Genomic DNA, 12,934 nt, shown 5'->3' with positions numbered 1-12,934 from the left:
CAGAGAGAATTCATCTCTTTTTAACACTCACTGGAGTGCCTGCCCATGTCCCAGGAGATGTACTGAGTGGAACTGAGTAGTTTGGCAGACACTGCATGACTCACAAATCTTAAAATATTTGCAGTCTGACCCTTTACAGAAAATATTTGCTGGCCCTTGTTATGGAGTATGGTCTATAGGAGTTCAGAACTTCATAAGCAATTTCATGGAGTCCTTCTCTGAGGTGAATAATCAACAGTATAATTATTTTATAGAACGGATAGTTTTATCAATAAGTATAATAAAAATCTTGCTGTTGATGGACAGAAATAAATGTCTTAAGGTGTTTCAATCACCGAGAAATATCTTCTTATTCAATGCCATGCGTAAAATTTGCAAGTTTTCGTTTTTCCATAGTCATTGAGAATTGAGCTGGATATCTAAAAGAATTTGGATATTCCTCAAATCATTATGTTTTCACACACTGGTGCACAATTTTTCTCATAAGTGCAACCCAACAGTCAGCTAATTTAGAAGGGTGGGAAACCGCATTTAGCGTAGCCTAGGAAGTGGTTTGGATCCGCACCTCATGTAATATTGTGCTCCTGCGCATGTTAGTTATCGTGCCGTTGGCGTGCAATAATGCGCAGGCGCGTTGGCTCCGGCGCCGGCCTTTGCGGAGGGGCGGGACTTACTGCCGGCGTCTCTTCTTGTAACTGCGGGTGGTGGCAGCGCCATTTTGAACGTGCAGCTACCGCGGCGGTGATCCTCACCAGGCAGAGCAGCGCGCTAAGCGACTTGGTCGTCTTCTTTGACTTTTTCCTTCTATATTCCGTATTTGTAGGTATATATAGAGATACGGCTGTAGCTCTAGAATTATATCCGAAATCTGAATTGAACTAAGATGATGTTAAGGGGAAACCTGAAGCAAGTACGCATTGAGAAAAACCCGGCCCGCCTTCGAGCTCTTGAGTCTGCCGCAGGCGAGAGCGAGCCATCGGCCGCCATGGCCCTCGCGCTGGCGGGGGAGCCGGCGCCACCTGCCCCGGTGGCTCCGGAGGACCACCCCGATGAAGAGATGGGATTCACCATTGACATCAAGAGCTTCCTCAAGCCGGGCGAAAAGACGTACACGCAACGCTGCCGCCTCTTCGTGGGGAACCTGCCCACAGATATCACGGAAGAGGACTTCAAGAGGCTCTTCGAGCGCTACGGCGAGCCCAGCGAGGTCTTCATCAATCGGGACCGTGGCTTCGGCTTCATCCGTTTGGTGAGTGTAGTGCCTGGCTGGCGGGGATGTGAGGGGGAAGGGGGAGTGAAGGGAGGCCCCTTGTGAGGAGCGGGGCGCCGCGGGCAATCGTCCACGTTCTTCAGCCGCGGTGGAGAAAGCTCTTGTTCAGCTGAGGCCTGTGCTATGGCCTGTGAAAATCGGGGCGCCTCGCGTCCTTGTTTTTCCCGCCGCGTTGAATTGTCCTCTCACCCAAGGCAGCGTTTTAGCCCGGAATTTCCGATTAGTGGGCTCGGTTTGCCGTCGCTTCTTGGTTGCTGTTGCCAACATTTTCTGCTCTGCGCGCGTCCGACTTTGCTTGCCCGGCGCTACATATAGGCTACGGCTAACCCGGCCCAGTTTGGGGTTCTAGTTCTCTGATTCCCTCAAGGGTCAGGAACGTTTTGGGGTGAGACTTCTTCCAGGCAGAATTGTGTTGTAAGCGAAGTAGATAATGAATTTGGAACGGAAGCTTCGTCTTGCCAAAAATTTCATTGGGCATGGAGAACCAACCAGCGGACTCGCTTCTTAAAAAATTTCCAAATCATTTCCTTGGTTGCAACCAGACTTGGATGCGTTTAACGGTAAACCATGTTTCTCACCTGACCTCAGCGCAGCCCACCTTTAACTGCTTCGTTCTTAAACTCTGCAATATTGGGACGGTGTTGAATTGTTAACGTATCTAATGTAGGGTGCTCTCTTCCCAAACATTCTGGAAGTTTCCACGTGTTGGGGGGGTATGAATTATATACTGTTTTATATTTTACGTGCACATCTTAATGCTAAAGAGCATGCATTTTACTTTATAGTTTAAACCTTAAAACTTTTCCAATAACATGCCAAATTTGTGCCTCCCTTAGATTTTTTTTTTAATTCAGAGAGAGGGGGCTTTCCTTTTGCAGGTCAAAATATCTACTTTATTTGGTTTTCCCATGTGCTTTGTGGTGAATTCCATCAGTGTCAGTTATATAGCTTTATTGTAATTCGTATTTAGATGCTGGATTTTTTTCCAACAAAATATTTTTCTGGGAGACATTTTTACACAAAGACTTCTTATGTTGTATTGCCTTTCTAGTTTGACCCTCAAATTTTATGTGCACGGCAGTTTGTGGAAGCTTTATTACTGGAGTTTTAACGTTCCAAATCGGGTTCTCTTCGTGGTTGGCCAAGGCAAAGTTTTAACATGTAGGTAGAATTGATTGTAATTTAATAACATTGTATTTTTTAGGGAGAACATTTGACTTTTTTTTTTTTTTTAAGATTTTATTTATTTACTTGACAGAGAGCTAGAGAGCACAAGTAGGCAGAGGGAGAGGGAGAAGCAGTTTCTCCGCTGCGCTGGAATCGCGACGTTGAGCTGGATCCCAGGACCCTGGGATCATAACCTGAGCCGAAACAGCGGCTTAACCGACTGAGCAACCCAGGTGTCCCTGAACATTTAAAATCTAAATGGCTTCAGGAGAAGGGTAAATCTTCACAGGGCATTATTAACAAGACGGGGAAATTTCCTTAAAATTTAAGTTACGTAATCAGTGCATTTTGAACATGAAATTATAAATATCTTTTGGATATTAGAGAAACTGTCATTTGATAAAATTATTTTTGATACAATTACAAAAGTTATCTTAAAGGAATTTAGGTTTCTACAATGAAATATTTTAGGCAGTTTTTAGTAAACTTTCCAAAAAGATGTTACTTAACATTTTCATGGTCTTTGTAGCCTTTGGCACCCTTTTGGTCTGTTTTAAAGTTGACATTCTGGAGAAAGAATGGTAGGCCTGGATTTCCTTTTGTTTTGGAAGCCTTACACTTAAAAAATAAGCCAGTAGTAAACATTTTGACATGAAAAAAATCTTCTGTCTTTAAAGCTACTAATAATCCTTTCTTTACTTTAGTATATTAGCCCTGTCCGATAGAACTTCTGCAGTGATGGAAATGCTATGTGTATGTGCTGTTCAGTGTAGTAGTTACTAGCCACATGTGACTGTTGAGCACTTGAACTGTGGCAGTTGTGCTGGAGAATTTAAACTTTAAATTTTATTTATTCTTAAATAGCCACATGTGGCTAATGGATATTTGCTTTTAGTTTTTTTAAAAAGAATAAAAAGTCTATTGGATTATGAAATGGGGAGGTGAGGACTGCTCTTGTCTGCTTCTTTGGGGTAGGCTCCTCCAAACGTATCATGTGGTATTTTTTGTGTAGGCATGTTAAAAATAAGTCATTGGGAAATGAGAATTTAGCTTACAAGGTTTGACTTTATGGATAACTTTACTGTTTAATCTTAGCTCTGTGATTAACAGGTACATTTAAAAGCCTTAAACATTTCTGAGTGATTATGTATCTTTTTCTACTTAGGGAAATCATAGTGTATACCTGATTTGAATGTAAGTAATGGTGTAGTGGCTCTAGTGTGTGGTGGTGGTGTAGTGGCCCTATAATAGTGGTGTAATTTTTTTTTTTTAATATTTTATTTATTTACTTGAGAGAGGAGAGAGAGAGTGAGGGAGCATGAGAGGGGAGAGGGTCAGAGGGAGAAGCCAACTCCCTGCTGAGCAGGGAGCCCGATGCGGGACTCGATCCCAGGACTCCAGGATCATGACCTGAGCTGAAGGCAGTCGCTTAACCAACTGAGCCACCCAGGTGCCCCTGGTGTAATTTTATTTGATTTATATTTTTAGGTATATTTTTTAACTTGTTTGGCAATTAATCTTTAAAATTAAATTTTCTTACATTGGTGGTTGTAGTTTTTTGGTTAATTGATGAGGTGAGACAGTATTTTGGAGATGGTGCAGGGTCAGCATTGCTACAATGTAACCGTGAGGAAAAAGAATTGAAGTGGCATTTCCTCATAAGGTCCTAATCCAGATTCTGAATCCACAGTACATTAGGGTTGAAATTGTTTATTTTAGATACATTTTCTGGAATTTTAGACCCAAAAAATTCTTTTTTAGGATTTGACTGGTTACTGACATTAGATTTGCTAAACTAACTGAGAAGTTGTAGTGCATTTTTTAAAAAAAATTGTTTATTTAAATGATCTCTACACCCAATGAGGGGTTCGAACTGCAGACCCTGACTGAGATTAAGAGCCACATGGTTCTCAGACTGGCTCTGCCAGGAGTCCCAGTGGTGCATTTTAAAGATAGTTTAATGTAGTTAAAACTGGTTATTAGTTTGACCTGAACTCTCTTTCTGCTTTTATCTCTTCCCTCCCCTACTTTTAGTTCAGTACTAAAACCAGATTTCTGGAGTGGTGAGTCACAAAAGTGTGGGTCCTTTCCAGCAGATTCATCTCTCTCTAGTGTACTTATATTATTTTCCCTATCATTCATGCTAGCAATGCTGACCTTAGACCTAAAAATTGTTAACTGGGATTTGTTAGAAATGCAAATTCTGAGACCCTACCCTAGATTAGATCTACTGAATCAAGTTGTGGGGTTGGGACCCAACAATCTTATTTTTGTTTTTGTTTTCCTTTTAAATATTTTATTTATTTATTTGACAGAGATCACAAGTAGGCAGAGAGGCACGCAGAGAGAGGGAGAAGCAGGCCCCCTGCTAAGCAGAGATCCTGATGCGGGGATAAGGGGTTGTACAGTCTCTGTGGGTCTCAATCCCAAGACCCTGAGATCATGAACTGAGCCGAAGGCAGAGCCTTAATCCACTGAGCCACCCAGGTACCCCAGTAGTCTTGCGTTTTAATTAGCCCTCTATGTTGTTATTATGCTTGCTAAGATTTGAGAACCACTATTGTAAATAAAGAGTTAAAAATCTACTGAATTTACATTAATTTAGCCACTGGGGACTAAACCCTCTCCCCTTGGGTTTGTTTTTAATAATGAAATGCTATGTACTTCTTACGGAATGTCAAATACTAGAGAAGATCTTGTAGAATTTCCTTAGTGGCCTGTCCAGCATATAATTTCAAGTGCTCTTTTAGTTCAGGGAAGTTTTCTTATTACAGTTTTAATTCTAGTGAAAGGTTGTCCCCTAACACATTAAATGTAATCACTGTTAAACTTTTTTATGGTTTTTCCATATCAAACCGTACTGTACACATTTTGCTGTGATTTGAGGTTTTCATTTATTTTATTTTATTTTTATTTTATTTTTTTAAGATTTTATTTATTTATTTGACAGAGAGAAATCACAAGTAGATGGAGAGGCAGGCAGAGAGAGAGAGAGGGAAGCAGGCTCCCTGCTGAGCAGAGAGCCCGATGCGGGACTCGATCCCAGGACCCTGAGATCACGACCTGAGCCGAAGGCAGTGGCTTAACCCACTGAGCCACCCAGGCGCCCTGAGGTTTTCATTTAATATCTCTTTGACATCTTCTCATATCATTGGATTGATTTTTAATGACCATATTGTATTTCACAGTATGAGTGGACTGCCAGTTACCCAGCCAACTTTCTGTTGATTGACTTGAAGGCTGTTTCCATTTTGCATTGGTGGATTTCCTTGTACTTATTAATTTAGTACTGTTGGCAGTGGTCAGTTTTAATCACTAGCAAACAATAAAAAGATCTGGTCTTTGTAAAGAGCCTTTTGAAAGGGTCTAGTGGACATCATGAGATTCTAATTCAAGCAATTTCTATCTTGGGGTAGTCAGTTTCTTGTTATCTTTTTATATTCCTTTTAAATTGAAAACCTGTAATTTAACTTTTTATGCAAAGTGATGCAGGGACACTAGCTGGAAGGAGGAATTTATAGTGTATTGGTAGTATGAATTATGTATAGATCTGGGGGTGAGTTACTTCAACCTGCTAGGCTTATTTCCCCATATGTGAAGAGGGGATATTAACAACACACTTTGTAAGGTTGTTGATGAGGATAATGGAAGCTAATTGTGTAGGTGTGTATTTATATGCATATTTATGTATATTTATATGAAATAATGAGTGGCTAGCATATAGTATCTACTTAGTAAAATTTACCTTATCATTATTCTGTGGTATGAAGTAAAGAAATCTTTGGTTTCATTTCAAACACGTAATTTTAATTGAATTTACAGATAACTTTAGTACACATTTATAGCAGTGGTTCTTAAATGGGGTGGTTTTGTTTCCCCGGGGGACGTTTGACAGTGTCTGGAGAAATTTTTCATTGTCAAAAGTGGGGGTTATTCTACTGGCTTAAACCTCCTGTAATGCACAGGACAGCTCCCCACAACAAGAATTATCTTTTCCATAATGTCAAGAGTGCTGAAGGTGAGAAATCCTGATGTAGAATTATTAATGAAAATATAAGTTTTGAAGAAGGATTATGGCTTTGAAAATTCATGACAGCATAAACATTTTATTTGGCCCCAAAGTAATTTAATTCATTGCCAACTTTAAAATAAATTACTTGAGGGGCGCCTGGGTGGCTCAGTGGGTTAAAGCCTCTGCCTTCTGCTCAGGTCATGATCCCAGGGTCCTGGGATCAAGCCCCGCATCGGGCTCTCTGCTCCGTGGGGAGCCTGCTTCCTCCTCTCTCTCTCTCTCTCTGCCTGTCTCTCCGCCTACTTGTGATCTCTCTCTCTGTGCCAAGTGAATAAATAAAATCTTAAAAAAATAATAATAATAAAATAAATTACTTGATTTAACATAAAAATTGGGACTTCCTGCTTCTCTTGGGGAAATAATATATGATGTTGTGAATATACTTGACTGAATCTGAGCAGGAGATGCCCTCTGGAAGCACTTCTCAGTTTTATTTATTTATTTATTATTATTATTATTATTTAAGTCTGGGAGCCCAGGTTTTTTTTTGTTTGTTTGTTTTTGTTTTTTAAGAATTTATTTATTTGACAGATAGAGGTCACAAGTAGGCAGAGAAGCAGGCAGAGAGAGGAGGAAGCGGGCTCTCTGCTGAGTAGAGAGCCTGATGGCTGGGCTTGATCCCAGGATCAAGGGATCCCAGGTACAAAAACATGGAGTATATGGGAAATTATTCTGTTTTCATGATCCCAGGATCATCAGGATCATGACCCGAGCCAAAGGCAGAGGCTTTAAATCACTGAGCCACCCAGGCACCCCTTATTTATTATTTTCTTAAGATTTTATTCTTTTTTTTTTTTTTTAAGATTTTATTTATTTATCAGAGAGAGAGAGGGGGAGAGAGCGAGCACAGGCAGACAGAATGGCAGGCAGAGGCAGAGGGAGAAGCAGGCTCCCTGCCGAGCAAGGAGCCCGATGCGGGACTCGATCCCAGGACGCTGGGATCACGACCTGAGCCGAAGGCAGCCGCCCAACCAACTGAGCCACCCAGGCGTCCCCTTAAGATTTTATTCTTAAGTAATCTCTACTCCCAGTGAGGGGGTTGAATTCACAATCCCAAGATCCAGAGTGACATACTCTACCAACTGAGGCAGCCAGGTGCCCACCAGTGTTCAGTTTTAGAAAGTCCTCATCAGGTTCTCTTTATCCTCCTATCCTTTAACATTTTATTATGAAAAAATTTCAAATATATAGTAATGAACATCCTCTGATTCACCATCTAGATTCTCTAAGTTTTGTTATATATATTTTTTCACTTACCTATTCATCTTACTCTACCCATCAGTTCTTGATTCTCTGAACACTCTAGCATGCTTATCATTAACTAGAGTCCAGTATTATTTTTTTGAGGTGTTTGAAACCTGCATACAGTGAAATGCACAAATTTTAAGTGTACAATTTAGAAAAATAACATTTAATTCAAACTCCTATCAAGATAGAGAACATTATCATCCTTAAAATTTCCTCATGCCTCTTGCCATTCTCAGTCATACCCAGCAGTATTTTTAAAATCTACCTCTTAGAGTTGTTGGATTTTATATGACATATTAGGTACAAAGTACCTATCCCTTGTTAGATATTTATTGAATGGTTGTTGGTACATTTTTTTTTTTTTTGAGATTTTATTTTTTATTTTCAGAGGGAGATACAGTGAGAGGGAACACAAGCAGGGGGAGTGGGAGGGAGAGAAGCAGGCTTCCCGCTGAGCAGAGTCTGATACTGGGCTCCCATCTCAGGACTCTGGGATCATGACCTATGCCAAAGGCAGATGCATAATGACTGAGCCACCTAGGTGCCCCTGTTTGTTGGTACTTTTAAGAATGATTTAAATTAAAAATTTTTAAAAAAGATTTTATTTATTTATTTGACGGACAGATCACAAGTGGGCAGAGAGGCAGACAGAGACAGAGAGAGGGGGAAGCAGGCTCCCCGCTGAGCACAGAGCCTGTCGCTGGGCTTGATTCCAGGACATTGGGATCATGACTTGAGCCGAAGGCAGATGCTTAACTAACTGAGCCTTCCAGGTGCCCCTGAAATTTTATTTTTAAGTAATCTCTATACCCAAGGTGTGGCTTGAAATTAAAACCCGGAGATCACGTCACATGCCCTACTGACTTAGCTGGTTAGGTCCCCCAAGAGTAATTTTTAGAAATAGCTTTTTTGAAAATCTGTAAAAAGGTTAGATTCATTTGTCTTTGTAAAATTAGTTCTGTAGATAGATTTCTGCATAAATGCAGTAATTTAAAGCTGTCATTAATATTTTAGGTATTGAATAAGGATCTATTATGACGTTAAGACTTAAATAAGACAATATATTTGTTCTCTTACAGATGCATATAAAACTTCTTTCAGTTCTTTCTGGAGAGTTCTCACAACACAAAGAAAAAGAACATAACTATATTGAACTTCCAATTTGTTGATTATGTTTAGATGTCTATATTCTATACCAGCTTTGAATTCTTCAAGAAGGAAGTTCCCTAGTGGTTTCAGCAATGAATGTATTTTCTAGTTTATAAATGCACGTGCACTTGATTTTTCTCTATAATGGGGAGAGCACATGGCCCATGAATGTACACGTTTGCTTCTCTCAATATAATGGAGAAATGTGTAGTCCATGAAAGTATTTCAGAAGTGGTTATTAACATCTGATAGGAGTTTTCATAGATGATAGAAGAAAGAAATAAAAAGGAAAGGGATTTTCTGGCATTGGAGGAGTGAGATGTTTTTTTAAGATGTAAATACAAAAACATGGAGTATATGGGAAATTATTCTGTTTTCAGTAATAGCTTCCAGTAACTGGTGCTTGGTCTGAAAAAGTAATTATTTTCTTTTAATATATGTAGGAGATTTAAAAAGATTGCTTCAAATATTTAATAGCTGGTAATTTCTGAATAGATAATCTTTTAGTGATGACTTGGGACATTGGGGTATTTAAACATACTTATTTTTGAATAATTAGTACAATGCATGTGATACCAAAGTTGAATGACACAAAAACAAAGTGACCCTATCCGCCATTTCCAAAAGCTACCCAACTCTTCTCCCTAGAAACCGCTATTTAAAATTATTTGTGTTACTATCATCTTTAAAAAGTGATTTTTCCTCCTAAAAAGGAATCCAGAACACTGGCTGAAATTGCAAAAGCAGAGCTGGATGGCACCATTTTGAAGAGCAGACCTCTCCGAATTCGTTTTGCTACACATGGAGCAGCCCTCACTGTCAAGAACCTTTCGCCGGTTGTTTCCAATGAGCTGCTAGAGCAAGCATTTTCCCAGTTTGGTCCTGTAGAGAAAGCCGTTGTGGTTGTGGATGATCGTGGTAGAGCTACAGGAAAAGGTTTTGTAGAATTTGCAGCAAAACCTCCTGCACGAAAGGCTCTGGAAAGATGTGGTGATGGGGCGTTCTTGCTAACAACGTAAGTTTTAAACATCTCATCGTCCTTCTGTACAGTTGCAAATGGGCTTCTCTCTGTTCTGAACTTCTTTCTTTCCTTGCACAGTTCATACTGTTTTGGCATATGGGTAAGTAGGTGTTGAATAAATATTCACTGAATATAAATAAGGAATTTTTGTGTATCTCCAGGAGGCAGGAGTCATACTTCAGACTTCAGTGTATTGATTCATGCTTGATTGAATCTTAGAAAAGTTTTCTATTATGATTTTCATTCAGCTGACTGTATCTATTATATGCAAAGGAAAGTTTTATATTTAAATAATGGATGAATGACATTATAATCAACTTTATAAATGCTTTTTTTTTAAGTTTTAGCGGAACTGGATTTGTTATGTATTATTAGGTTGTTTACAGAATTTCTGGAAATTCAAGAGAATCGAGCTTTGATGCTATGGTTTCAGCAGAAATACAGCTAAAAGTAATGCCCAACCTCTTCATGAGATTGATAATTTGCATGAATTAAAATGCACCCAATTTTGTGTGTGTGTGGTTTTTTTTTTTTTTTTTTTGAAGACTTTATTTGACAGAGAGAGCACAAGTAGGCAGAGGGGCAGGCAGAGGGAGAGGGAGAAGCAGGCTCTCTGCAGAGCAGGGAGCCTGACCTGGGGCTTGATGCCAAGATCCTGGGATCATGACCTGAGCTGAAGGCAGCTGTTTAACTGACTGAGCCACCCAGATGCCCCAAAATGCACCCAATTTTTTTTTTTTTTTTAAGATTTTATTTATTTAATTTGACAGAGGTCACAAGCAGGCAGAGAGGCAGGCAGAGAGAGGAGAAGGCAGGGCTCCCTGCTGAGCAGAGAGCCCAATATGGGGCTCGATCCCAGGACCCTGGGATCATGACCTGAGCCAAAGGCAGAGGCTTGACCCACTGAGCCACCCAGGCGCCCCTGCACCCAATTTTAAATATAAAACATAATGAGTTTCAACGAGTGAATGTACTATGTAACTTAGAATCACAGTCAAATAGAGAACATTTTCATCATCCAAAAAAGTTCCTTTATTTTCTCTTGCAGTTATTCTCCACCCCTTAACCCTGTCCTAGATAGCTACTCATCTTTTGCACTCCTATAAATTAGTTTTGTCTTTTCTAGTTATTTCATATAAATGAAATAGTATATATTCTTTTGTGTTCCTTCCTTCCTTTCTTTTTTTAAGATTTTATTTATTTGAGAGAGAGAGAGAGAGAGAGCGAGCGCAGGACAGAGGAAGAGGGGCAGGCAGACAGACTCCTAGCTGAGCAGGTAGCCTGACTTGGGGCTTGATCCCAGGACTCTGGGATCATGACCTCAGTTGAAGGCAGACACTTAATTGATTTAGCCACCAAGGCGCCACCTGTTTGATTTCTTTTGCTTAGGATAATATTTATGCAATTACATTCATACTACTGTATCAGTATTTTGTTCCTTTTTATGGCTGAGTTTTATTCTATTATGTGGACATAATCATAGTTTGGCCAGTGATCTAAGGGTCGGTCAATGTTCAAGTTGTTTCTAACTGTTGGCGATTTTGAATAAAGGTTTACACAAATGGACATTTGTGTAAAGGCTTCTTGTAAACATTGTTTTCATGTGGCTTGGGTAATATTTAAGGGTAAATGGCTGAATTTTCAGCTTTATAAGAAATTGCCAAATTATGTTCCAAAATGGTTGTACTGTTTCACATACCTACCAGCAATGAGTGGGACAGAGTTCTAGGTTAGTTGTTCCATACCTTCACCAACACTTGATATTTTTTTTTTTAATTTTATTTATTTATCAGAGAGAGAGGGGGAGAGAGCAAGCACAGGCAGACAGAATGGCAGGCAGAGGCAGAGGGAGAAGCAGGCTCCCTGCTGAGCAAGGAGCCCGATGTGGGACTCGATCCCAGGACGCTGGGATCATGACCTGAGCCGAAGGCAGCTGCTTAACCAACTGAGCCACCCAGGCGTCCCTTTTTTTATTTTTTTTAAATTTTATTTATTAACACTTGATATTTTTAGTCTTTTGGATAGTCTAGTGAGTATGAGAACTTCTCGTGGTTAGTTTAAACTTTTATTTTACTAACTACTAATGATTAGCAACTTTTCATGTGCTTTTTTGGCTATTTTTATACCTCTTATGAAGTGTCTGTTGAAATTTTTTGCCTATTTTTTTTTTTTAAAGATTATTTATTTATTTATTTGTCAGAGAGAGAGAGAGAGCGAGCGAGCGAGAGTGAGCACAGGCAGATAGAGTGGAAGGCAGAGTCAGAGGGAGAAGCAGGCTCCCTGCGGAGCAAGGAGCCCGATGCGGGACTCGATCCCAGGACGCTGGGATCATGACTTGAGCCGAAGGCAGCTGCTTAACCAGCTGAGCCACCCAGGCGTCCCTTTTGCCTATTTTTTAATTGGGAGGTTTGTCTTACTGACTTAAAACATCTGGATACAGGTCTGTTTTATGATGATTTCTCCCAGTCTGTGGCTTGCTTTCAAATTTTCTTATTAGCATTCTTCAGAAAGCAGAAGTGAATTATAATATATCTTTTTTTTTTTCTTTTCTGACTTGTGCTTTTTGGATCCTTGTATGAAATTTCTGCCTCTCCCAAGGTAGCAGGTTTTTCTTGTGTTTTCTTGAGACATTTTATAGTTTCTTTTTTAAATTTATACCTGTGGTCCATTTTGAGTATGATATAACAATTCATTTTTTTTCCCCATACAGATACCCATTTGTTTAAGCACAAGTAATTGAAAAGATGATTTCTCCTTTTTTAATCTTTTATCTTTATCAAAAATCTTGAGGGGAAGAATCTGCACTATTTTTTGTTTCATTGATCTGTGTGTCCGTTATACCAGTACCTTTTTTTTTTTTAAAGATTTTATTTATTTATTTGACAGACTGAGATCACAAGTAGGCAGAGGGGCAGGCAGAGAGAGAGGAGGAAGCAGGCTCCCTGCTGAGCAGAGAGCCCTATTCGGGGCTCTATCCCAGGACGCTGGGATCATGATATGAGCCGAA

The 12,934-nt window shown here is 39.7% G+C and overlaps 1 protein-coding gene across 2 annotated transcripts in view; it reads left to right on the top strand.

Annotated features, from left to right (window-relative positions):
• The first annotated feature begins 690 nt into the window (after nt 1–690).
• Nucleotides 691–12,934, top strand: part of PSPC1 (paraspeckle component 1) — a 78,096-nt gene continuing 65,852 nt past the window's right edge. Inside the window, exons 1-2 of one of the 2 annotated variants that reach the window (XM_045072422.1) lie at nt 691–1,249; nt 9,620–9,921. In XM_045072422.1, the coding sequence (XP_044928357.1) occupies nt 884–1,249; nt 9,620–9,921 (668 nt within the window). In that variant the 5' untranslated portion in view covers nt 691–883. The remainder of the gene's footprint in view (nt 1,250–9,619; nt 9,922–12,934) is intronic. The other variant, XM_004778237.3, reaches the window with a different exon arrangement.

This window comes from Mustela putorius, unplaced genomic scaffold (genome assembly GCF_011764305.1).
Source record: "Mustela putorius furo isolate JIRA1106 unplaced genomic scaffold, ASM1176430v1.1 tig00004035_pilon_pilon_pilon, whole genome shotgun sequence".
Taxonomy (NCBI): Eukaryota; Metazoa; Chordata; class Mammalia; order Carnivora; family Mustelidae; genus Mustela; species Mustela putorius.
Note: the sequence above shows the minus strand (reverse complement) of the source record. Positions and strands in the feature narration are given on the sequence as shown.